This window comes from Argopecten irradians, chromosome 14 (assembly GCF_041381155.1).
Source record: "Argopecten irradians isolate NY chromosome 14, Ai_NY, whole genome shotgun sequence".
Classification (NCBI taxonomy): Eukaryota; Metazoa; Mollusca; class Bivalvia; order Pectinida; family Pectinidae; genus Argopecten; species Argopecten irradians.
In genome coordinates, this window is record NC_091147.1 from 4,027,155 (window position 1) to 4,055,110 (window position 27,956).

Below are 27,956 nucleotides of genomic sequence, written 5' to 3' on the forward strand. Positions count from 1 at the left end.
TCAAGTTGCTGGGACCACAGTATCAGTTAACAAGTATTGTTTTGCAGCAGAGAAAGACAAGAGGCATACTTTTCTATGCCAAAATGTCTTAAATATAGAATATATCTGTCCTCTAGAAGACTTATCAATATCACCATGTGATTTTTGAATAAATTGGTCAATTGGTATACTTTTAACAAGTTTTGTAATTATTCTTTTGTAAAACAGCAAGTTGATTGATATACATTGTATCCGAACTTCAATTCAAACCGGATAACTTGTTAGCTCACCATAGACCATGAAATTGTTTGTACACTTTCTTAACTTCATGATCGTTTCCCATACCTCTGATGAGTATAATAAAACTGTCATTACAAGTGAATCAAATATTTTCAGTTTAAGATGAACAGGAAGAGATACATTCCTTAATTTCTTATAAACAGCAAACACCGATTTAATTGTTTGTTCAGCAGGTTTTTTCCCTTTCTTTAAAAACGCTACCATTAACATTATTTTCTGTACCTAGATATGTAAACAATTCTTATAAATCTAATTCTGTATTCCATAACATCAACTGGTGTTGTTGTACCGATTTACGTCTTGAGAAGATCACAATTTTTATCTTTCTGATATTAAGTTCTAATTTCCATGTTATGCAATATTGTTAAAATTCATGTAACACTTGTTGTAGACCATCAGATATTTCTGATATCATAACAGTGTTATTGGCAAATAATATGATAAAAAGTTTGGGATACATTCCAATATCATATACCGTAAAAACTGGTATAATTTTGCGCAGGTAATTTTTAGGGCTGAAAATGCTTAAAAAATCTACTATCAGTATATTTTGCGCATCAACAAAATGGGGAAAACAATGTCCAGGGAGTCCCAAAACCGATGTATGAAGGTGACAATTTCAATGCAAAATATTCCCCATAAATGCTTGACAACTTGCACAAAAAGTGTTGTATTTAGAAGAAATAACATATGAAAACCGCATTGCGTTTGTTTTCTTTTATTGGCCACCGTACTCCGTGCACATGTCAATGTTTTGAGATATTACACATGAATAGTAATCAGGAATATTTGAAAAGAGTAGAATATATTTACTTAACTTGGCACAATAAGTAATTAGTGTGTTTGAGATCATTAGCAATCAACAGCAATCAGCTAGCGGATACGTAGTTTAGCTTGCAACAATCACAGTGTGCATAATTTGTCAAGATTTGTAAGACAAAATATTCTTTTCCATCAGGTAAGATTCTAAGTCATAAAGGTAGATTGAAAATAGGAAGGGAGATAAAATAACCAGATAAATATCTGTAGCGGGATCAGACTGGATTGATTGTCGGCGATCAGGTAGCTCAGTCGGAAGAGCTACATTTTCTTCTCTCCTGTTACAGAATTGGCACCCAACTAAATAACCAACGGTTGTGGTGTTTGAAAGGGTCTCGTATGTATTCAAAAAAGGAGGGAGGAGTGTAGCGGGACTGGACTGGGTCGATTATCGATGACCAGGTAGTTCAGTCGGTAGAGCACTCAGCTAGTGTTCGGAGAGTCCCGGGATCGAATCCCGGTCTTGCCGCTACATTTTCTCCTCTCCTGTTACATATGGTACCATACTGTGCATGTAGATATTCAAGGTAAATCAACAATGTTCGCTGATCTTGCAGAATTGCCTTACAGTGTTATAATGAATGCAGTAAATGTATGTCTCATTGGTGTGATTGATTTAAAGGCAGTTCATGTGGTGACCGAAAAAAAAGGTAAAATCAATACTTTCAGAGTGATCAGGGAACATTGATAGTCAAGGCGGGGAAAACATAAGACGACCTGTGTTATACAAATAATGTTTAATTGATTTTCATTAAATTGTCTCGAAGGTGATGATTAGTGTGTTATGAACGATAAGCTTAATATGTTTTTGACAAAAAATATAAACAGCTAATGTCATATTGTGTTTTAAATTTAAATAATCTTTTATTTATTCATTTCATTTCAAGCATGTACATGTCATAGAATATAAACAAATATCAGGTATATGCTTAAAACATATTACAGTTAAATTCACAATAAGGAATTTGAAGATGATGATAGTAATTATTTTCGGATTGAAAATCATTACAATATTAAGCTTCCACAGTTGAAAATTACTTCTTTTTGTTCACACAATTCTTCTCCTAGACTGTTTCCAGTTGAAATGATACATGCATGCTGACATTCTGTAAAACATAAGGAAACAATAAATGTATTAACAGAGTAATTACTGAAAAGGCTAATATCATATAATTAAACATTTTTCATAAATAGCAATACCAGCATAGAGGAAATATTATTGAATTTTAATTTCCGCTGTTCTTCAGTCCTCCTGTTCTTACATGTAAGAGTTTTGTCCTTCATAAATTGATTGTAATATACAGTCTATAGCAGTTGTTATATAATGTGCACAAAGAAGTATAAATACACACGTATGCATGGGTACAGTGGTAAATTAATAAGTTATACAGAAAATGATGGTGCTTATCATGAAAAGCGTAAAGTCTATTTTGTTGAGTAAAAAGTTAAAAAACTAACATTGTTCACACCCTAAGATGTAATCGCACTCAAAACAGTGATCATGTGGGCTTTTGTGCGATTGCATTTGTAAGACTGTGCCAGGTGGTAGAGATTAGTTCCGCTCGAGTGATCACACAATGCAAGTGAGAGTCGGGAATATGTTTATGTAAGTTTTAATTGCTAATCTCTGATGCTTGTTGGTAAAATATAACTCAGGATAATTGCTAAACAATTAACAGTTTTCTCTACATTTGTTACAGATTGAAACAGCTTTTTAAGTGCCGTTTTACGGAAGAATTATGAAGAAGAAATCGGCATTTTCGTCGATCTAGTAGTCCAAAAAATATCACTTCGAGTTATATGAACATTCCATATATGATTTATGTCATTCGGCCAAAAATGTATACTTCGTATTACCTAGTTTAATGCATATGCTGTATGTATATGATCAGAACGTCAAGCTCCTGTGGTGAAAATAACTAAAATGTTTTAAAAGTACATGTATGGTTTAGTGGTAATCTCTGAACGTGCTTTAGTATATAGATATAATCTAATATTTATACTTGTGCTTATACAATTATCGATAATAATGGATGTGGTAAATATCCATACCTTATTAACTGCCGTTAGTTTTAAGATTACGCCACCTTGGACATTTACAAAATGTTCACCGTCTGTCACGTGCTATTTTATCAGTAGTCCAAGTTTGTCCAAAATTTTGTTAGAGTTGTCTTTCTTCCATTGTGGATTTACACGTACATGTGGCATAACGCAGCCGTGATAAACAAATCTCCATATCGTCCTGAAATATATTTGCTCCCGAACTAATATGATTCAAAGTGCAAAAATCATTATTGTAACAATTTTAATGTTTGAGGTGAAATATAGATTTCATTTTTTCCGTTGCGGGATAATTGTCACTAGTAGGGACTAAACGCGTGGGGCGAAGCGAAGCATTTTCGGGACGAAACGTCTTCATGTATTGAAAACAACATTTTCGGGACGAAAAGACTAGATACATTGTACACAATTCAAGTGAAAATTTTCCAACCTAAGATCATTTGGATGATGTATATGGTAAGGATATGAAAGTAGTAATCTACTATTCCTATTTCAACATTACAGATACGCTTATTTCAGTAACTTTCATATTCAAAATTTGCTATTTAAAATTCCCGGTAAAATCAAAGTTGTTGAATACACTGCCGCTAGGAGCGCTAGTATCTGCGAGCAAGTTCTTAGCCAATCATATTGAGGATATTGACTGAAAGAGAATTTTGCAACCACGATCACAATGGCGAGGTAACCCTCGCCAAAATTTTGCTAAGCAACTAAGCACAATAAGATAATTATACCTTAGTGTATATATACAGTGTAAAATATAACTGGTAAATGTGTACTTAATGTTTCAGAAACAAGAATTGAAAATTTATCAAGAAGATTTATGGCCTAAAATGAAGTTACAATACCCTGTGTAAATTGGTGTTGACGATGTAGATTCAATTTGCTGCGTAGTTGGAGTCAACTACTGCACGGTATTACAGGGTTTTCGAGATGCCAATTGACGTGGGTAAAGAATTATTTATATAATTACCTTTGACCATGTTCATCTTTTTTATGTCCCACCTTCTGGTGATTATGATGTCTTCATTTGACATGATTTTTGTGATGTCATAATGACACGAAGGTGGGACTAATCAACGGTAAATAGCGCTTTACCCACGTCGTTTTGGGATCTCAAAACCGTCATATTAGAGTAATGTCGGGAAACATGCACGTCGTTTTTGGATCTCGAAACCACCGTATTATAGTGATGTCGAGAAACATTAGTTATATGAAAATAATCAATTAGATTTAAAATTTCCAGGGAGTGATAAGTATAATATCAACCCTTTCTGTATCATTGTTGACTACCGCAGAGTCGACAGAATAGTAAACAGAATTTTATCCTATCTTTTCTCCATTGGGATTTTGCCCGCCCTCTTTTTCATTGATGATATATTACATACATTTAGTCGACACTAGAAATTGACTTTTTCTATAATAAATCTCCTATTGTATTTTAATTTTAATTTTAATGCAGCGATACATGAAAAATTATTAAAGTTCACAACAAACACTGTGGATTCATCCAGATGCTAAATAAATATTTATTTTGACCATGTTCATCATATTTATGTCAGAAAATCAAAATGAATAAAACAACCGTTATCATTTGATATTATAAACAAAGCGGTGATTTGTTGTACTTTTATTCCAGATTGCAATATATAACAAAACATATTGCACTAACCTTAGCATGTTTAGATTAAGCATGGTTATTCATGTTGGAAACATATGCTCGTATGCTACATACAATATTGTGCATCTAGGTTCTTGAGAAAAAAGTTGTTTGAATGGAAATATTGATGCAAATGCTAATAACCAATAGGGCTGGGTATTGGAAGGTCTAAAATGATACGATACGTATTGAAAATACATTGAAACAATACACGATACGTATTGACGATATACTGGAAATTTTTTTCAAATTCAGTTGACCATTGTGAATTGAATATTGTGACGATAAAAGACACTTTTGATAAAACATTCCATAACCTGGCAAAAACCTACCGAACATTTGATTTGGTTCACCATCTGTCTTGATTTATTTCTGTCAATTCGTGTTCTTAGCTTTGAAAAGGCATTTCTAATCCATCTAGGTGACACAGATACTTCAAACACTTCCTTTTGATTAAAATGCTCTTACTTAAATGGATGTTTAAGAATATATTTTGTTTGGAATTTTCCATCTTTCATATAATAAAAACAGTAGGTTGAGTTATTAAAATGATACAGCGATATACAGCATGTTTGCGTATCGATATTCGATACGCTTCTGAAAACCGATACATATCGGTTATACTATCGATATATTGATCCAGCCCTAATAACCAAAAGGAGGATAGGATGATGAAACACTGAGCACTAAAAACCATGACATCTAGCTATATAGACCCTGCACATTAGCTAAAAACCAGTTAAGCTGGATCCCAAAATGGAAACAAAGTCTATACACAAAAGCTAATAAAGATCTAAGATACAACTGGACCGCAATTATACTAACTTACTGCAAAACAGTTTATCTGCATTATAACATGTTATATACCATGTACTATACCATTTTAAAAGTCTGCATGGACTGATTTTTCGTTGGCAGCGATGGTCTAATCAACAAGAGCACTGGGGACACCTCCAGCCAACAAAATAAATGGATTAGGATAATTATAGATGTTAAATACTCGCACAAATAATTTGCTGAAGTGGTCAAGTGATGTCAGAAAAATTTTAGATAACTGTAAACCAAGCTTGTTTATTACTCTATAATAAAAATGCTATAGAATTACACCACATCCTTAAAAATTAATGGCTGGCTGTGTAAAATTACAGCCAACTGAAGTGTGGAAATCAAATCGCTCAAATAATTGCTGTGTTGCTATAATTGACAGTCATGTTTTTGGAAAATTGTTATAAGACGGTATTAAATTGAATACTTTTAGTAGATTATGGTATGCCATCTTTCTAGATTTGCTCAAAATCTAAGGGTGAATTTTCTTTGTGCATATGGCACAAAGTAAAAGGGGTCCTTGGTCGGTATTTTCAAGCCCCGGATGGTGGGCACATTACTCATGCCCATTACATTTGGTTGCCATATTTAAGACCACTAACGTGTTACCGCTTATAGGAGTGACTTCAGCAGATTCATATTGCGGACCATAAACTGGGTTTGAGTTCTATGTTATCGGCGTAGTATCACATTTGAATAGGGTGGAGTGTTAGTGATGCAAGTGTTAAATTGATAACAAATAGGGCTGATACCAACAATGCTAGGCAATGTGCAATTGATTGGTTGAATATCTAGTGGGCAGCGCGCGGTTAACCGGTATATTTGGTGTGTGAATTGACATTTACACCACCAAAATAAAATTTTTAACCGCAAATACCAGTTTACCTTTTATAACCGTTCTAATATCATGAACAGATATAAGTGAACCTTTAAGTAGCAGAATTTCACATTAATATTGAAATAATAAAAACATTCCGGTCAAGTAAAAACAAAAACCATCACTTAGTTTTAGTTTTCCTTTTCCAATTAATATGAATCCATCGTGGGGGTATCCCCTTTTCGATTTCATTCGATTCCGAAGGTTCAGTCCATATACATTTGTATCAAAAGTGTATAATGTTCAAATGATTCAAAATTTTTGAATGAGGTTGATTATTATACATATATGACCATTAGGATTTGTTACTGGAAATATTTTTCTAGTTGATATTCGCTCCATTCTCCAATCAATCAAATAGAACCGTAATATATAATTCTCCTTAACAACATTTAACGGTACAGAGTTTACAAAATTTTGGGCGGAAGGGAGATTTTTTCCAGCTATTTTCAGGATACTTCAAACATCCGACTGCCGGCCCATTATTAGTCGAATTCCTTACACGTGTCAAAAACAACACTGCAAGAAGCCGGAACAGCCTCTTTGAAGTTTAATTACGATCGTTAAGAGTAATTGTGACCAGTTACATATTGTACATAAAAATTTACTTTTTTTAGGTTCAAAAAGTAGTTAATATATGATGCAGACAATTATCGATGTTTAAGAGATAATGTATTATTAGGTTCACGGGAATCGTCTGTAGGTCTCATAGTCTTTTTATTATCACTAGCAGACTAACGTTATTTTTACAGTTAGATAACCGATGCTCAATTTTTGAACATTTTTGTTACTCAACTACATGGATTGAAATATCGAAGTAAATCATACATAACATAGGCACTGTAGTTTTAGTTTTGTCCTTTATGTAAAGGGTGTGTTTTTTTTATTATTGGAATATATACAAAAAAAACATCGCACAATGAATGGTGAGAGTGATGCCAAATTATTGCAAATATATATTGACTACAGTTTATTGTGCACTAAAATAAAGTTCATTAGTTTCAATAATGTCGAGATCTAATAATATCTGATTATTCAAACTAAAGTGAAGCTAGATCTAGCCTAGATATCAACATTAAATAAAATAAAATCGTGATATTTAAAACATCTTTTTTTTACTCTAGGTTAGATCTAACTCATTTTCAAACTAAATTCGAGCTTTTAGCTAATTTTGAAACAAATTTTTAAATAAACGTTGGGCGAAAATTTTTAAATAAAGCCCTTATACAGTAGTGATATCATTCATTATATCATTATATCCATCAGTTGAAAACAAGAGGGCTAAAGCGTAATTATATAAACTGTACTCATTAGATGCATGTGCGACTAACTAAAACGTCACAGTCAATATAACATCAGGTAACGTTGTAATCCGATGACATAGCGTGATGTTACTCTCGTTATAATCCTGAGTAAATGAGAATGAAATTGTATATAATAGCATGTTTTACATACCTCCTCAATGTCCATGTAGGGCCCCGCCCCCTCTGGAAACATTTCATCGGCAACAATCGCTGGTTTCATTTTCACTCTGATGGGAGCTCTGTCGAGATAACTTCCGGACTCAAGGGTCTAGGGTGAGTATAATTTTCAAACTGAAACTAACGAAAAGAACGCATTGTAAAGAAACACGTATGCTCTGATTAAATTTCTGTTGAACTTTTTATATCAATGGGTGTGTTTTGGTTTATGCATTCAACATCATTTGAATTGACATATATTGTACTACAGATGGTATTTGTTGTCGAAATAAATAGGCATGCACATTATTCGTTCCGCTGGTGAGTTCGAAATTTATACTAACATGTGAAGGTCACATGCGAAATCGTCATATGACATCCGCCTGCTCGTCAATTCTCGAGGATTGCAATTTGTCGACGAAACAGGTATAGTTCTACGCAGATTTCTGTCTAATTTTGAATACTAAAGTAATGACATATTTTCGCGTTTGTTAATGTAATTATCTAGTAATGTGAATATATATTTATTCGTAAACCTTGCAATTGATACATTTCGGAAAGACGGTGCCCAAAGGTGTTTATTTTTTACTGTTGTAGAACCGGTCCAGCAGTCAGGAGCAAGATGAGATATTTCGTGTGTACGGGGATAGCATATATCTTGTTATCAACTATAGCACTGGGTAAATATTAATCTATTGAAAATTTTCAATATCGTGATGACGTTGTCTTATCATTTAAAAAAGTATCAGTCACACCTAATGTAATACAACACTTGTAGTTCTAGATTACACAAGACATTTGAAATTACAAGTGAGTAGGATTCGTCACTGTCTCTTTACACTGCTAAACACAACCCGAGATGCCTATGTATAGACCGGGAATAAAAACCATTTTTCTTTACAAAAACTTGTCTTATCGAGTCAAACGAAACACCAATGTTATGTTATTTTACATTTAACAACGTTTAGTGCTTGCTTTAAGGACGGAAGATTTAGAAGAAATGTCTTCAATTTTTTGTTAAAAAAATATGACAGCTCATGTAATGATAGCACGCTTCAGAAAGTAAGACGGTAACCCTCACACCCGCAAGCTACATCAAAGGCTGTGTCGGCGGATATCAAAGGAAAATCAGTTGTCGCCCAACGTCACGGTCAGTGCACAAACACAAAAGCTCATGCGCCATACTTGCGCAAAACTCAGTGTGACATATCCTTCTCGTCTACGTCCTTGGTATGTGTTTCTATCTCTACAGGATAGCCTATTGAAACTTCTTAAAGAAGCATTTAATCTAAATTATCATAAATTACCTACACTATAATAGGTCGAGCTTTGTCAGCATGTCCAGCTATTGTAAATAGGTTGATAACATACATTTGTACCCTTTAAAATGCTGGAATTAAATGTGGAATAAACAAGAGGAAACCAAACTGGAGCTAAATACACTTCTAAAATGGTGTACATTTGTAAATTATTACAGAAGCCAATCAGTATTGTTTATATACCTGTATTGACAACAACTTAATTAGCGATAATACTAGGTGAAAAGGTTTTTTTTTTTATGTTTAGAACTGTGTCTTAAAAAGTTTGATGATTGGCTGGTTTAAATTTAATATTGCACAAAATTCACTAAAGATATGTGGCAAGAAAGGGAATTAAAGGATCATGCAGCTAGGGACATCTGGACACGAGTTCTACCAATTCAGCTACACATATATGATTGAACTACTCGGATCCAGTCCAGTTCCGCTACAAATTTCATAATGGTCACCCCTTTATGCCTCTTGACTTGTTATGCCATTTTCTGTGTAGTGTAATGTCATATATATATGTTCTATATCAAGTCAAATATGATCATTATATGAAATGTAAAATATCAGTATATATCTATTAAAGTTTAACTTTATATTGCTTAGCAAGGAAAATATTTTCATGAATACAATCAGTATTAAAAATATCTGCTGTTTTCATTTTATATGTAATATGAACTTATTAGAATTTAGTAAATAGTACAGTTCATGAATATGAAGTAAAATTACTTTTACTATCTTATATGATTATTAAAAAAAACTCCATTTTATTACGTCTGTCAACAACATCGGCAAAAACACATGGCCATCTGGGTCACTCAAGCGCTTAACTTTCACCAATTACATAACATTTGATGCACCTAGATGAAAAAATGTTATTTACGTTTGGGAACCATCTGTGGTTGTAAAACATATTCATGATTTTCGCTTCATGGTGTGCTGGCCAATGGACCCCAATTGAAGATTAGAGTTTTTGTGTTGCGTCTAATTGTAAACCAAGATGCTATTATAAAATTATACCCTTGATGATACCACTATAATCTAAGCAACAATGATATTTAAATTAGCATGCAGTAGTACGCCTTATTTGGTCACATGAGGCTGACCGTGAAGAAATAAGATTTTTTCACCGAGTTTAAAGCATAAATTGCTAGAGCTGTCATTGTTACAAATGATATATCAAAATAATGACAATTCTCATCTATTACGATATGTAGATTCATATTTTCTGAAATTGATACAATTACCAAAATTGTACTGACCTGCTAGTAACGTTGGAAAATCCAAATACCGACGGATTGTGTATTATTTTTTCAGTATACTAATATATTTTAAGGTTCCTGATCATTCTAACTCAATGAGTTTTTCACATTTACCACAAATTATGTAAATGCTCAGCAATTGCCCAGGAGGATTTTAAGGCTATAGGTTGAACCTGGCCATTTTAAGACCATAATAAAATTTGTTGTGCCTTGATTTATATAAGTGTATTGAGGGATGTAAATATTGATGTATATACATGTATATGGACAGAGCAAGCTAATAAGTTAAGCTGGTTTCCCAATGTGTATTGTGTACCTGAACTGTGATCTTTATGATTTTTAAATTGCGCAACTGGCTCGCAAGACAATAAAATATGGGGGGAAAAAACAACTCAGCAATAGTTCTCGAGTGACATGCGTTGTTTTCGTTTATAGAACCGATTATGTAGTACACAAAACGACCGTTCTGGATTTCATCTTTTTCTCAACAACACCATTGTTTTGATATATACCGATACATCATGATATATTACTATCGAATCAGCTTAACATTTATATCAATGACAGCTCTAGAAATTGTAGTTGCCACATTCATTCAATTCTAATTTGTAAATATAGTGGCCAGGTTGAATGTAATATACATATTTGGATTTGAATGTAAGATTTGAAATCACAACCAAAATGTTAGGATGTCTTAACCACCCAAACACCTCAGCCTCTTGGTGCTGATTGAGTAATCTTTTCATAAAACTGTAACATATCAATTTAACATGACGCACAACCATGTGTATAAGGTAAGAGAGAACCCCCCTCTAGATGTTTATGACAAAACTAATTTTTGGTGAGAAAACAAATTAATTATCCTCTTCATTCATTCTCAAATGTACTCAATAAACAAAAACACTCCATATTTATCATTGTATTAATTAAGCAGGATTAATTTTAAAGCCATAGTTTTGTACAGAATGTTTTGCCATTGGTTCGCCAACTGGCCCAGTGGTGTAGTGGTTAAGACGATAGACCTCAGAGCCGATGGTAAGTGTCAAGGATGTGGGTTCAAATATCGCCGAGAGTAAGGTTACCTATATCAAAAAGATTATATCCGCTTGTTATAATTTCCATGTTACCTAACTAAGCAATATGTATGAGTGTTGAATGGATGCGACAAAGGAGAATAGGCACATGTATACAAATAGTTTTTTTGTTTTTTTTTTGTATTTTTAAAATTTGTTTGTTCTCATTTTAACCCCAAAACGACCATGCCTCAATTTTTATTGGTATCCCTTAAAAACAACCCTTTTCAGACACTTGACTAAAGCAAGAATAAATTGTTTTTGGAGGGGGGTTCAAAAGGAACTCTTTCCGTGTATAATAATCCTTAATTAATGCTTTAAAGATCAAGATGTAGGGGAAAAAAGACAAATGATATAATAATGAAAGCTTTAAGTTTTATAGGTGTTGAGATATAAGAAGTATAACATATAAAGTATAACATATAAATTACTGATTTGCTCATCAAATTAAGCAGTAAAAGGAAGTACATTGTATTAATCTTGTGGAGAGATAGTTAATTGATTTATATGCTTTCTAATCTGATCAGGCACTTTATTAGATATTCTATGTATTTTTAGTTATAGATCTAGAGTATATATTTGATATCTAGATCCAAGTGTACAAATCATGTGATAAGCACTAAACTGTCTATCAGATGATAATGACCTGTATACATGTGTATCTACATTTGGTTGTAAATATTGATGACTTCAATTGCATCATGATACATACTACAGACATGTGACTATGATATATAAGTCAACTTCCTGTCACAATTGTACTCTTTCTGATATGACATTTGTATCCACATACTAACCTTGCTATGTAGAATTATTTGTCACTCAATCAGACATTGTAAACATTCCATATGGAGATCAAGATGATAAATAGTTTATTTTGAATTTAAATATTTTAATGTGTTTGGGCGATCGAATTTTGGAATATGTGACTATGCATACTGAGCATAAATGTGAATGGTAATGAATGTTGAGGGACAGTGCTCATTTTAGACTTCATGAGTTTTGTTTCTGAGACAGTTTGAAATATCCAACCAACAGACATTTACCATGCATATTTGATACAATAGTGAATTTTCAAACAAAAGGATATTTACCATATGTATTTGATATACATTTTGTACAACATAACTGTACAAAGTTTTAAATCAGTCATGATCCATTCAGGTATTCAAACAAATAATTCCTAGTTATAGTTAATCAGGTTATGATTCCATTGATTGGCTAATATAGGACAATTATCCTAGTTAAAGTCAACCAGATCTGTGACATTCGGTTAAATGAATATTGATGAATTATTTGAGATTTTGAAAAGGAAGTATGTATTTAAGTGTTTACTTCCCCCTTGTACAATATGTCATAACAGAGTAAAAAGGATTGTAATAGGTATGATATACATCCTTATGTTATATCGTAGATCAAGTAGGACAGATAGGAATATAACTTCCGATCCTCTTAAAATCTTTTGATAATTAAATGTTTATCTGAACAAGAAAAAGCCCTAAAGTGGATTATGTGGGTTATTGTTGAAATTCCTTATTCCTTTTTAGAGAGACTTGGCGTATATACATCATTACCCTACTACTATCATATATTAAAATATTCATGGGGAGAATATCAAGGATCTTGTTAATTAGATAGCAAGATGGGAAAGGTTATATATATATAACAACTCTTAAAATATAAGTCTTGGGGACTGATGTGATAACTTGAAAATCAGAAATTGGTAGTCAACTTTTTTTTTCGTGCCAGGCTAAATATTATATTTTCTTCATATTGATTTTAAACTGATATGATTTACCAGGGTATGCGATTTTCATATATATGATTCAACCATGCATGCTACAGGGGTTTCATTATCTTTCAGGAGAGGCGGTACAATTGCAATTTCGGGGGTACTTTTCTATACCATCTGTATGCTATCTAATGTTATTTAGCCCAAATCAGTTGGTACCACAGCAAGGTTAAACCAGCAAAAAGTACCAGGTACTGCCTGATAATGAAACCCCTGATGCTATCTTTCTATACCAGAAACATGCCAACTTTTGATGAATTTCTTTTAAAATAGTCAGAGTGTAAATTTTTGTTACAGTATATTTGATATTATTGGTTTTGGATATCAGAATATGTATAGATATGTATTAAATGTATTTGTTATCTAGATCAGATTAGCTCAGGTTCTAAGTACATTGAACCTTGATATAAGTATCCTTTTTGGCATTGTTCCAATTGGCCAAAAGGTCCATATTTAATGTATAAATGTTGTTTATACTTAGTATTCAGATGAGGCTGCATATAAAATTATGTACATGTATACATCAATGTATTATTACATGTTAATTATCAGGCAAAGAAGTTACATTTCAATAGTGTGGACGGAAAAGATTTTTGAGGCCATCCGTCCCTTTATTAGGAGACATATAATCACACAAATCTGTATTATAAACATAACAATTGTGATTAGAAATACAAGAATACATAGTATTAGTATATTACAGTGATGTCAAGTTCATTCAAACCTTTGGTAGTGGAGCTTATTACAATTATAATATCAGTGTCTTCAAATCTTTCAAAAATAAGTGTGTGAGTTATATATAGTAGGTATAAATAGATTTAATGAGAGGTTGATTGAATTCTCTAGAAGAACCAAAGTATGACTTTACCTATACCACAGAGTTATCTGTCCTTGTAGCACTGATCATTTTGTGAGTGAAACTGATGTCAATTTCTCAGAAAATTTTGTCATCAAATCAAGTAAGAACTGATCAGCAGGAGTACCTGCAAGCACAGATGTAAGATGTTAATACATAATATCATATACTATATTCATAAGTGACCTGTACATAATATCAAGACCCTGTGTGTGTACATATATCATCAATACCCTGTGTTTGACTCCTCAGTGATACTATATCTCTTTACATGTACTGGTGTTTTATCTTAACAAAGATTATGAATAATAAATCTTAAAGTCTGCAGGGTGACCATATATATACACCGGTAACACTATCTTTAAAACTCAACAATCAGAAGGAAATTTTGATATCTATATTATAAGCATAATGTATTTATAATTAATTATTTTTTTGTTTTTCAGTTTCAGCCCTTGATTGGAATTTCACTCCACAAGGTCAAACCACACCATGTATAAAGGTGACGTGGGATGTAACCAAGATGGAGTTGATAGAGTTCCCTCCCTCAGATGAAGGAGAGAAGGTGAGATTCAGGCAAAGCCACTCTCTTTAATTTATCCTGATGCAGTTATGTCTTTAAATGCTTTAAATACTGTTAATTGATTAAGATATTTTGTAAGAAAATATGAATCCTTTAGTTTTGTTTATTTAAGGTATACTTGTGGATTATATTTCAGAAAGCCATTGATCCCACATCAGGAACAGTTGACGCTTCATCGCAGTGTGGAAGTCTGTTGAAATTGAATTTTGTTGATGATGTCAGCATGTCCTTGACATTTCTCCAAAGCAATAACATGGTTACTATGGATGGCACACTGACATTCATCCCCTCCAAGGTCTTTGGAAAGCCAGAATTTCAGAATACAAGTAAGTTTTTCTACAATTCAGTCAACGAATGACTTTGAAAGGAGGCGTGATTTGATTTTGATCTTAAATATTCTTAGAACATTCAATTTCAAATGTCTGTTTCCACTTTCCTGGCCCTGTCTAAATAAGTTTGTCTTGGTAGATAGAAAATGGGATGTACTTTGAATGAAGTGTTGAAACAATCTTTTCTTTGATATGCAGATTTTGGATAATAGGAAAGGATTTTTTAAAGTAGAAAAGAGGAAAAAGTAAAAGAAAAAAGGAGATAAAAATAGCAGTAGTAAATATCATAGTATTACTTGGAAAACTTGAATTGCTGTGGCAGACTCCTGTCACTTTATTCAATATTTATGATAAAGTTCAGTTTCTCTTCTTTGATATATGTACCTGGTCTTTTTATTGTAGAGAGATATTATTATAGTGATTTTGAATGTTTTATATTTTACTATAGTAATTTTGAATGAATTATTTTAACTAGAGTAATTTTGAATTTTTATATTTGACTGTAGAAATTTTGAATGTTTTGTATTTGATTGTAGTAATTTTGAATGTTTTGTATTTGATTGTAGTAATTTTGAATATTTTATTCCAGCTGCTACACTTCTGTTGGAGGGAAACCTGCCCTTGTCAGCTAATGATAAATCCTTTACATGTAACAGTCCTATCACATTGACCTTCACCAATGCTACAGCCAGCGACAATTACAGACTCAACGTGGAGGTGGCTAACACACAAATACAGGCTGTCGGCATCACCAACGGCGCTTTCAGTGAAGGTATAGTGCACTGTAGTGTGTTAGTGTTTCTGGCTAGGTGATTTGGTGCTTTAGACCTTAGGTCAAGGTCATTGTCAAAACATCAAGGAATTTTTCGGATAAATTCTTAAAACTGTAAGTGTTAATAATGTTTTAATGAAATCATCAACATGCTTTCAGTTTTTCTACTAATACTGTCTTTGATAACCCATGTATAAAGTTTAACACCTTGTGACAAGTTAATTGTGTTATTTATATCCTATTATCCTGGAGTATATTGAATTTCTCCTGATCTATTTCACAGGCGTACCCTGTCAAGCAGATGCCAGTAACGGTACAGTCACCACAGAGGCTGCTACAACTGTTGGTCCAAACAGCACTGTTGTTACAACTGAACCACCCAGCTCAGCCAACGCTACGACAGAGAAACCGACCACCGAAAAACCAACCTCTGAGAAACCCACTACAGAAGCCCCAACCACCGCCCCGCCATCCACTGCTACCAAGTATTACTACCCCAACGCCACAGACCCCTGTGTTATTGTGGCTGGAGACTTCAAACTCGATGTGACCTACGACAAGAAAGACAACAGTACAGTAAGTACAGTCAATATTCCAGGGAACATTTATGTGAGCCGGTGTCTATGATTTACTTGACCTACCTAGATAAGTCCTAGACTCATGATTTTCCTGTGGATCTTACCAAAATTTTGAGAACCCTTTATATTTCTTTGTATTGGGACTCATTAAAATTACTGTTCTGGACTCGCCTTAAATATCCTACATAAATTGCTGCAGTATGTTCAAAACATCAACATTGAACAGTCATTCTGTGAGGAGCCAATGTTTTTGATACATTTCCATACAGTTCCCATTCTGGAGATTGAAAAACGGGACCCAGAGCCCTTTTAATGAGGAGTTTTAAATGTAAATGGTGAAGTATGAAATCTGCAGTAATAAACATTCTGTAAGTTCAATATCTCTAAAGTAAATCACTTCTTAATTGTGTATGATTCTTCTACATGTTTTGTTGTCTCAAATGTTCCTAAACTGTTAAAATGAAGTTTAAACTTGGAAATTTTGCTTCTAGTTCGGAAAATATGGCCAATTTAGGAAAATATGGCCAATTTCAGTTAGGAATGCATTAGAGAATAAGTCCTGTTATATATGTGTTTGGTATTGTGTGCTATGACTGGGTAATGTATAATTGATGTGTTATCACAGGGTAATGTGGTTGTTGTGGTACCTGCTGACGTGACTACTGGTGGAAATTGTCCCCCGCAATCAGAAATCAGCATGACTTGGGGTCCTGCAAAAGCTATGAGGATGGTGAGGATGAAGTTCACTACTAACAATGATCAGGTTGAGATCAGCACCATCTCTGCGGAATTTGACTTGGATAACAACACCTTCCCAGACGCTAAGGATGGTAGGTTTACCTTAATATTGTATTAAAAATGTCAATATGTATGTCACACAATATTATATCACTAAGTGTAATCACTAGTACTTATCTTCTGAAATTTGAAATTTCTTTTATTGAAACAAATGTCTGCTAAATGTCCATTACATTTTTGAAAATCAGTCATTCATTTATGATACAGCTACACATATAAAAAAACACTTTGTTTTGCAGCCAATATGACAATTGATTTCACTGCCAACATGCCATTGTCCAAATCCACTGGTTACTACAAGTGTAAAGCCATGGTAGATGTGAGTCTAAGTGACAACGTAAAACTCATGATGGAAGATGTAGCTATCCAGGCTTACAATGTTAAAGGCTCTGACTTCACCGGTGAACGTAAGCTTGCTATGTCTTTACTGCAGTTTAAATAGAACTCTAGACGTATGATGGTGTCTATATATATTGAATATTTTGTGAAGAAATTAAATGCTATTTCCTAATTCTTGTAATGAGGTCGGAAGGAAGGTTTATTCATAACTATTTGGATTTTAGTTTACAGTTATTTCCCTTTAGCAATGTCATGAAAAATGGATGAAAGATAAGTGCCTTCATGTGACTATGGATTATTTTTTCTCATTGTGGTCACTTTCTAACAGTCAACATAGTTTTGACATAATCAGATTATACATTAGTGTAATTAACATTATCAGAAAATAGAAGAAAACTTCCAGCTTAAATAAATAAATAAGACAACATCGAAGCCTGGTTATAGTATCCTAGTAATGATGTGTTTTACCAGCAATAGAATACTTTATATCATATCACTAACTGTTTGATCTGTTACAGGTGAAGAGTGTGCAGCAGACAGCCCAACAACGGTTGCCCCGGTAACAACTCCCGCCCCAGTCACCCCAGTACCAGGCTCACCACCTACCAACGACTACACCTTCCCTGGACACTGTATCGTCCTTGACGCTGGACTCGAGTTTGTCATCCCCTACACAATGAATGATGACAAAGTAAGCTGAAATATTGACACTCTACTGTTTCTTTGTCTTTATGACAATAATCTCGTTGTTGAACTGTTGAGCTTATCTGTGTTATCATTTCTAGATTAATGTTAGGACTATGTTTTCCTAATGAAACTACTCTAAATAGATGGTTTTTGTAACTTATTTTAAAATGTTTGACTGTTTTCTCGATACATCATTTAGACTTGTATATTGAACAGATGTGTGACTTTGGGATACAATCAAACCGGTTATCACAATACAGGATAACAGTATGACTATATTGAGACTGTGTTGTATTTTACATGATAACAGTATGACTATATTGAGACTGTGTTGTATTTTACATGATAACAGTATGACTATATTGAGACTGTGTTGTATTTTACATGATAACAGTATGACTATATTGAGACTGTGTTGTATTTTACATGATAACAGTATGACTAAATTGAGACTGTGTTGTATTTTACATGATAACAGTATGACTAAATTGAGACTGTGTTGTATTTTACATGATAACAGTATGACTAAATTGAGACTGTGTTGTATTTTACATGATAACAGTATGACTAAATTGAGACTGTGTTGTATTTTACATGATAACAGTATGACTATATTGAGACTGTGTTGTATTTTACATGATAACAGTATGACTATATTGAGACTGTGTTGTATTTTACAGGATAACAGTATGACTATATTGAGACTGTGTTGTATTTTACAGAACAGCAGTGTTACTGTTGGAATACCTTCTAATTATACCACAACTGGAATGTGCGGTAATGATACCCAGATGTTGAATGTTACATTTTACAATGACTGGTCAATGGTGATGTACTTCAGTGATGGTGGTAGTGCAGCCATGCTGTCAGACAGCGACAGCTTCTACTTGAAGGAGATGACACTTACCTACTTCCTTCAGACCGATATCTTCAAAGATCCAAAAAACGCTAACAGTAAGGAAAATTGATGTTCAACATTCATTACTCTACTGAAATATAGTCCCAAAAACTCTTAATACCTAGAAAACTTGTATATAATATGCATTACATTGCTTAACCTGTACATCTCAAAAGCACTAATAGTAAGCAAATGTATATCCAGGATTTATATAGCTATGCTGACATCTGAAGTTTTTAAATCACACAGTCACAATATATTTATGACTCTGCCTGAATTAAAGAGAAAAATATCTTAATAAATCTGTGCAGCTTTTCTTTCTTGGTAGGACAGTAGCACAGAAACAGGCAAACTAACCTTTTAACGAATCACTTAAAGTGTTAATCAAAGCGCCAATAGCTACCACCTCTGTATAGTTACATACTCACTACAACCCCTTTATGTAACCTTATGACCTCTGTATAGTTACATACTCACTACAACCCCACTATGTAACCTTACAACCTCTGTATAGTTACATACTCACTACAACCCCACTATGTAACCTTACGACCTCTGTATAGTTACATACTCACTACAACCCCACTATGTAACCTTACGACCTCTGTATATTTACATACTCACTACAACCTTACTATGTAACCTCACGACCTCTGTATAGTTACATACTCACTACAACCCCACTATGTAACCTTACGACCTCTGTATAGTTACATACTCACTACAACCCCACTATGTAACCTTACGACCTCTGTATATTTACATACTCACTACAACCTTACTATGTAACCTCACGACCTCTGTATAGTTACATACTCACTACAACCCCACTATGTAACCTTACGACCTCTGTATAGTTACATACTCACTACAACCCCACTATGTAACCTTACGACCTCTGTATATTTACATACTCACTACAACCTTACTATGTAACTTCACGACCTCTGTATAGTTACATACTCACGACAACCCCACTATGTAACCTTACAACCTCTGTATATTTACATACTCACTACAACCCTACTATGTAACCTTACGACCTCTGTATAGTTACATACTCACTACAACCCCACTATGTAACCTTACGACCTCTGTATAGTAACATACTCACTACAACCCCACTATGTAACCTTACGACCTCTGTATAGTTACATACTCACTACAACCCCACTATGTAACCTTACAACCTCTGTATAGTTACATACTCACTACAACCCCACTATGTAACCTTACGACCTCTGTATAGTTACATACTCACTACAACCCTACTATATAACCTTACGACCTCTGTATAGTTACATACTCACTACAACCCTACTATATAACCTTACGACCTCTGTATAGTCACATACTCACTACAACCCCACTATGTAACCTTACGACCTCTGTATAGTTACATACTCACTACAACCCCACTATATAACCTTACGACCTCTGTATAGTTACATACTCACTACAACCCCACTATGTAACCTTACAACCTCTGTATAGTTACATACTCACTACAACCCCACTATATAACCTAACGACCTCTGTATAAGTCATACTCACTACAACCCTACTATATAACTAGTGTTTCCCACAGCCCCGATTAGCATGGCGCCGCGCCATGCCCTTTTTACCTGACGCCATGCCCCTATAACCTAACGCCGTGCCCTGTTTGTCCCCAGTACACTTTTACTAAACTACCAAAATACCAGGCAGTGGCTTGATAATTAAGTAAACAAAAGAGGTGTGACCACTCCCTGACCCACTGACCAACACCTCAGTGGCCCTAATTAGCAGCCTTGGGCTATTTCCACCTTGGCTTGTGGTGTCACTTTCAGGTCTGTGTATTACGTAAGCTGAAGTCAAGCAGCCGATCGGCAGCCTAGAAAACAATCAGCTGGCCTTTCAATAAGTTTTATGACTACAGCTAGTGAGCATTACTTCAAAAACCAATACTGCTTACAACTGTAAATGATTTACTCACGTATTTAATGTTTAATAGGTCTATCTAAATCTGATGGATGTCACAAGCTTTGCAATCGTAATGGCCGCCATTTTGGGTGTATTGTAATAGTAGATCCGGAGGTATTGAATTTCAGGATTTTACTAATATTCACGTTTTTAAAATGAAAACGGTATTGTTGTTTTATAATTTCGGTGTGAATTTATTTTTAGAAAAGATATATTAATAATGATAACATTATTAATAGCAAAGTAATTAAAATAAATCAAATTAAAAAGAAATCAATTTTTTTCTCTATTAGACTAAATTGAAATATTTTGAATACTACTCTAACAATTATCTGTTTTTTCTTAATTTAGTGCTTGTAAATTTAGAAAATTATTTTTATTAATTGCCCATTATTATGAAACATGTTGTCTTATTGAAATCAATACAGTATTTTTAATATTTAAATAAAGATATATATTAAAATAAAGGTTATTGGATTGAAATAAAGGAATATATTTTGCATTTTCCCCATTCTTTTAATTAATATAAATGAAATTTAGATCTTTCTTGTTAATCATGATAATATTATTGGCAGATTACAATTTTCAAAATGATTTTTTTTCATTCAAAATAATTAAATAGATGTCCTGATATTACTTAGCAACTCAGAGAGTTTAAAGCATTTAAATGATATTAAGTTGAACCAGAATTAAATAAACAACAAGACAGTTTTAAAGATTTTCCCTTGTATTGGAAGTTGTCGATATAACCTTAATGTGCCCCTCTGATGGTTATTTATCGCGGTCAAAGTGCCCTTTTCAAAACCCAGCACCATGCCCTTTTTTTTCCTGTGGGAAACACTAATGACCCTGATTTTTTTATAGTCACATACTCACTACAACCCTACTATATAACCTTACGACCTCTGTATAGTTACATACTCACTACAACCCTACTATATAACCTTACGACCTCTGTATAGTCACATACTCACTACAACCCTACTATATAACCATACGACCTCTGTATAGTTACATACTCACTACAACCCCACTATGTAACCTTACGACCTCTGTATAGTTACATACTCACTACAACCCCACTATGTAACCTTACGACCTCTGTATAGTTACATACTCACTACAACCCCACTATGTAACCTTACGACCTCTGTATATTTACATACTCACTACAACCCCACTATGTAACCTTACGACCTCTGTATAGTTACATACTCACTACAACCCCACTATGTAACCTTACGACCTCTGTATAGTCACATACTCACTACAACCCTTACTATGTAACTTCACGACCTCTGTATAGTTACATACTCACTACAACCTTACTATGTAACTTCACGACCTCTGTGTAGTTACATACTCACTACAACCTTATTATGTAACCTTACGACCTCTGTATAGTTACATACTCACTACAACCCCACTATGTAACCTTACGACCTCTGTATAGTTACATACTCACTACAACCCCACTATGTAACCTTACGACCTCTGTATAGTTACATACTCACTACAACCCCACTATGTAACCTTACGACCTCTGTATAGTTACATACTCACTACAACCCTACTATATAACCTTACGACCTCTGTATAGTTACATACTCACTACAACCCTACTGTGTAACCTTACGACCTCTGTATAGTTACATACTCACTACAACCCCACTATGTAACCCTACGAAATGCAGTTGGCGTTGTTCAGGGCTTCAATATGACAACACAATTGGCTTTCTGGTTATCACAGAAGATGGCTTTCCCTTGGATAGACTTGAACAATTTCCTTCTTTTCTCTATTTTAGCTCGACAGGATGTTAATGGCACCTTTGATACTACCTACTTTTCCGCTAAAAAGTCTGGAAGTTATGAGTGTAACAGCGAATTGAATTTGGGGTTGAGTAAGGGCGTCACGATGAACTCCAACAACCTTAGAGTAAAGGCATTCTCATCTGACAACTCCACCGGCTTCCCATCAGGCGGTAAATTGGAATTCTGTTTTAATATACAGCTCCGAAAAAAAGACTGGTTATTACTGTCATAAAAAATAAATATCCAGATACATAAACAACAGGAGTAAAGCACAATTTACCTTTAATTTGTGTCCCACCTTGTGGGAACTGTAATGTCACAAAAAATCACTTCATAATATTAGGTCACACTTATTAGAAGGTGGGACTAATCAACAGTGAATTGTACTTCACTTGCACCTCTTTGGTATCTCTAAATTGATGTATTGCTCTCTAAATCAAAACCTTTGGTGACCTGCATTGAGCATGCATCAAGGTATTCCCCAGTTACTGGCAGTGAAGCCAGCAGTCTGTGTTGTAGTACTTACATTACAAACTTATACATAAGAATGTTATATTATATTTTGCTGACAACTAACAATATAGCTTCATGTTTGTCAAGCTGTAAGAGATATGGTGAGATGAGGTTTTAAACAAGAATATAGTGACAGAGTAAGACCAAGGATTCTCGCACCTCGGACAGGGAAATCTCACATGATACCTAGTGCTAGATTTTTCTATCTCGTCCGATCTGTCTGGTACCTTTACACGATTTTTGGCGGAATTTTACACCATTCATGTAACAGTCCGCGCATGTGACGTCATACTCTCGAATCAATGACGTCACACGCTTCAGACAATCAATATTATTAGAAATATGTACATTCAGAATTTACCATGCATTGTTTGGTTGTTGTTTTTAATGATTAAAATAGTATGTACCGATCGATCAGCTTTTTTCTTTGATATAACCGAACTATAGTTTTACGTGGAATGACTAAATTCGAAGCGCAGATGAAATGGTCAATCGGCTTTGAACCAGGAGGCCCAAGACGGGATAATTTTTCTCCGAATGCGTTTATATATGGTTTTATTATATCTTAGAGGCGCGAGAAAAAAAATCTATTACTTTTAAGTGATAAGATCGGGTTATCTCAGTCTCGGGCTAAGATTTTGTAACATCCCAACCTCGGCCAACGCCTCGGTTGGGATTATGTTACAAAATCTTAGTCCTCAACTGAGATAACCCGATCTCGATCACTTACAGGTAACAGATTTTATTAGTCTGTCTAGAGTCCATTGATTGATATCATCTGACCCTCGTCTCTCGTGTTGACTTTTCTAGCAACACAGATTTGACCCTGATAACTCTGATTTGATCCTGGTTACCCAAATTTAACCCTAGTTACCAAGATTTGATCCTGGTAACCCAGATTTGATCCTGGTTACCCAGATTTAACTCTGGTTTGACCCTGGTTACCCAGATTTGACTCTGATTTGATCCTGGTTACCCAGATTTGACTCTGATTTGATCCTGGTTACCCAGATTTAACTCTGATTTGATCCTGGTTTCCCAGATTTAACTCTGATTTGACCATGATTACCCAGATTTAACTCTGATTTGACCACGATTACCCAGATTTAACTCTGATTTGACCATGATTACCCAGATTTAACTGTGATTTGATCCTGGTTACCCAGATTTAACTCTGATTTGATCCTGGTTACCCAGATTTAACTCTGTTTTGACCATGATTACCCAGATTTAACTCTGATTTGATCCTGGTTTCCCAGATTTAACTCTGATTTGATCCTGGTTTCCCAGATTTAACTCTGATTTGATCCTGGTTTCCCAGATTTAACTCTGATTTGATCCTGGTTACCCAGATTTAACTCTGATTTGATCCTGGTTTCCCAGATTTAACTCTGATTTGATCCTGGTTACCCAGATTTAACTCTGATTTGATCCTGGTTTCCCAGATTTAACTCTGATTTGATCCTGGTTTCCCAGATTTAACTCTGATTTGATCCTGGTTACCCAGATTTAACTCTGATTTGATCCTGGTTTCCCAGATTTATCTCTGATTTGATCCTGGTTTCCCAGATTTAACTCTGATTTGATCCTGGTTTCCCAGATTTAACTCTGATTTGATCCTGGTTACCCAGATTTATCTCTGATTTGATCCTGGTTTCCCAGATTTAACTCTGATTTGATCCTGGTTACCCAGATTTGACCCTGGATAAGTATTGTCATTGACATAGAAAAGGTCTGTTTCCTGGTTGGATCCTTGATGTCTGTAATCAATCAGTTGAAGTGCCATTACGCCTATTTCAGGCATATTGTTTGATAATGAATGAGTTTATGAAGATTGATATTGTCTATTTCAGACCTATCAGAGTGTCCCAAGGACTCTGATACCAACAGTGTTGTACCTATCGCTGTAGGAGCGGCCCTGGCTGGTCTCGTCATCATTGTGTTAATAGCCTACCTAATCGGCCGTAGGAGAAGCAGGAGTGGCTACCAGCAGGTGTAGACCGGCCAATAAATGTGATATCAACTTCCATATCAAAAGGTTCTCCGCTAATTTATCTCTCGTTTTCGACCAACAGTTTTCAAAATTTGTTTTCCTTAAAAACATTTTGGAGCTATGAACATGTCCTGAGTCAATAAAAGAACACTGTGATATTTTTTTCAGGTTGGTGAATAAGATTTCAGACAACTGTAAGACTTCAGTTTAGAATTTATACTTGATTATCTCCCTTTATTATGATACAGAAGACCGGTATTGTAGGATTTATATCAGAGTTATCTTAGCTTTGAACAAAGAGAACCAGACTCTGGCAGTGCTGTATGTGAGGAAGTCGAGTGTATCGGTGTGTGAGAGAGTGAGTAAAACTGAGGTGTAATATATTAACTACATGTGGAAGGGCTGAAATACTATGAGCTTAGCCTTCTTGGGTAATACAACTTATTTTCATTCATTGTTAGTCATGATAATTATTTGCTTAATTGGATGACATTGTCTCAAATAAGGAGTTAATTATTACCACCCATTTTGACAGAAAAGCTACATCATATTTTTTGAGACAATTTAATGCCACACATTTCTGCCATGAAAAGCAAAATAGACCAGCCCTAATGTTAGTAAGATGTGAGCTATCAAGGGCAAAAATTATGATATCAATTTTTTTTTTCAAATAAACAAAAATTGGTAATTGATATAGTTTGAATATTTTTACTACCAATAAAAAAACATATTTCAAAAAACGATAATGTGCACTACAAACTATGAATAACAAATAATCCGTTGAAATAGTGAATAGCAATATAATATATTACATGAAATCGTTTAATATTGACATGAGATGAAATCCATATTTTACATAGCTAGCCATATTCTTAGATATTTTTGAACACTTTTGAAAATAGTTACTGCAAATTTTTAATTTAGAATAAACCCATGATGTAAAATTGTGTTATAGTTAAACCTGTATCATTTGATTGGTTTGTTATTAATGTAAAGGACTGAGACACCATATTAAAGGGACCAATCATTTCTCCTTTAGATGTTGGTTCAATGGTTCCCACTTGATCTCTGTAATTTTCTAGTTTTCACTGTACATACTTTGTGATTTCGTGGTTGAGTGCTATACTGCTCACTATTTTGAGTGCTTATTTCTTCTGCAAGACTGATTTCAAAATGGCCTACTCCAGTAGTTAGGTTTTGGGATTTGTTTAAATGACATTCAAATAGTTAAATTCTCTTTAAAAAGGACTTTCATTATATCAGAAGCCTGTTGAAATGATGTAAAAAAAATATCGCATAATTATATTCATACTGTATAGATTGAAAAAATTTATTTCCAAGACATCAAGCAGATTAGTCAACCAGAATGTTTAACAGAGATTTTATATGTTTCCCATTCCACTTATATAATGTATAATTTATAATAGTGAATAATCTGATGTATGATTTGTTGTGAGTGCAAGGGAACGTTTTTTTGTATGTCATGAATTTAAATGTTTGTTGGATGAAAACGTCAAAGGAAAATATGAGATGAAATTTTTATGAATTATTTAAAGAGAAAAGCATGTATATATATTGACTATGTATATAACATGTAGCAATACTCATATTGTAAGTTGGCTTGGTATAGGACATTCCACACAGTCGTCGTAAAGAGGTAAAAACTAATGTGTGTGCAAAATAGTATTATTTTTTCTACTTGTTGTGTTGTAAATTTATCTTGATGAACAAATACTTTTAAAAGTGCTATCCTATTTATAGAACTACTTCATTTAATAGAAGGGGGACAACTCCGCGATCCATGATCTCTTTAGGATTTCAGTTTATTTAGTAGGCAGTGTATCTTACTAGGGCGATTTGTTTTGCCATGTGGAAAACTTGTGAACTTGTCAAACAGGCAACTTTCATCAGATATTGTTGGTGATGGGAGGTTTGCTTCAAATATTTGGTGCTGTTTATCAGGAAAAATTAAATTGTTTTTCAATAATCTAAGTTTTATTGGTACATATGCATTCTATCATCAGGGTTTCCACATAATAAAAATTTAACATTGTTGTAAGTTGTAAAATCATCACAAAAAGAAAGAATAAAGAATAGTATAGCATATATTATATGATGTGTATAACAGTATACATACTGGTGCCATGATGCTGTAAATGTAGTGCTTTTGGAGGTATCTAGTTTAGTGATTCAAGATGCAACATGATGCACACAATCATTGTTAACCTTCTTTTGTTGGTTATTTTTAGGATTGATCATGCTACAAAGAAGTGCTGAGAACAAATTATGATAACCTGATTTGCCTTTTGACATCTTATTTTAAGGGATAGTGTTTTGATTAAATTGCTGTAGCTTTGAAGGCAGAATATAACATTGAAAATGGTAAATAAAATCATTTTACCTCTTTTGGTTGTTGTTTAT

The 27,956-nt window shown here is 34.0% G+C and overlaps 1 protein-coding gene and 1 long non-coding RNA gene across 2 annotated transcripts; one reads left to right on the forward strand and one right to left on the reverse strand.

The window, feature by feature from the left end:
- Positions 1–981: 981 nt before the first annotated feature.
- LOC138307566 (uncharacterized) lies at positions 982–3,850 on the reverse strand. The gene is made up of 2 exons (XR_011206006.1): positions 3,151–3,850; positions 982–2,204 (listed from the first exon to the last, which is right to left on the reverse strand). It is a non-coding gene; the product is annotated as an uncharacterized lncRNA (long non-coding RNA).
- A 4,442-nt stretch (positions 3,851–8,292) lies between these two features.
- Positions 8,293–27,940, forward strand: LOC138307550 (lysosome-associated membrane glycoprotein 1-like). Its single transcript, XM_069248351.1, has 12 exons — positions 8,293–8,407; positions 8,579–8,661; positions 14,718–14,836; positions 14,991–15,180; positions 15,773–15,955; positions 16,239–16,531; positions 17,159–17,363; positions 17,571–17,738; positions 18,189–18,361; positions 19,080–19,311; positions 23,023–23,199; positions 25,396–27,940. Exons 2-12 carry the CDS (start codon positions 8,604–8,606, stop codon positions 25,539–25,541), a joined length of 1,944 nt encoding a protein of 647 aa, XP_069104452.1. The 5' UTR covers positions 8,293–8,407; positions 8,579–8,603; the 3' UTR covers positions 25,542–27,940.
- The last annotated feature ends 16 nt before the right edge of the window (positions 27,941–27,956 follow it).

Bases quoted from the DNA above. Each gene is read 5' to 3' on its own strand.
- LOC138307550 (XM_069248351.1), top strand. From the start codon at position 8,604: ATGAGATATTTCGTGTGTACGGGGATAGCATATATCTTGTTATCAACT. The intron at 15,956-16,238 runs GTATAGTGCACT...TCTATTTCACAG, and splicing joins CAACGGCGCTTTCAGTGAAG to GCGTACCCTGTCAAGCAGAT. The intron at 18,362-19,079 runs GTAAGCTGAAAT...TGTATTTTACAG, and splicing joins ACACAATGAATGATGACAAA to AACAGCAGTGTTACTGTTGG.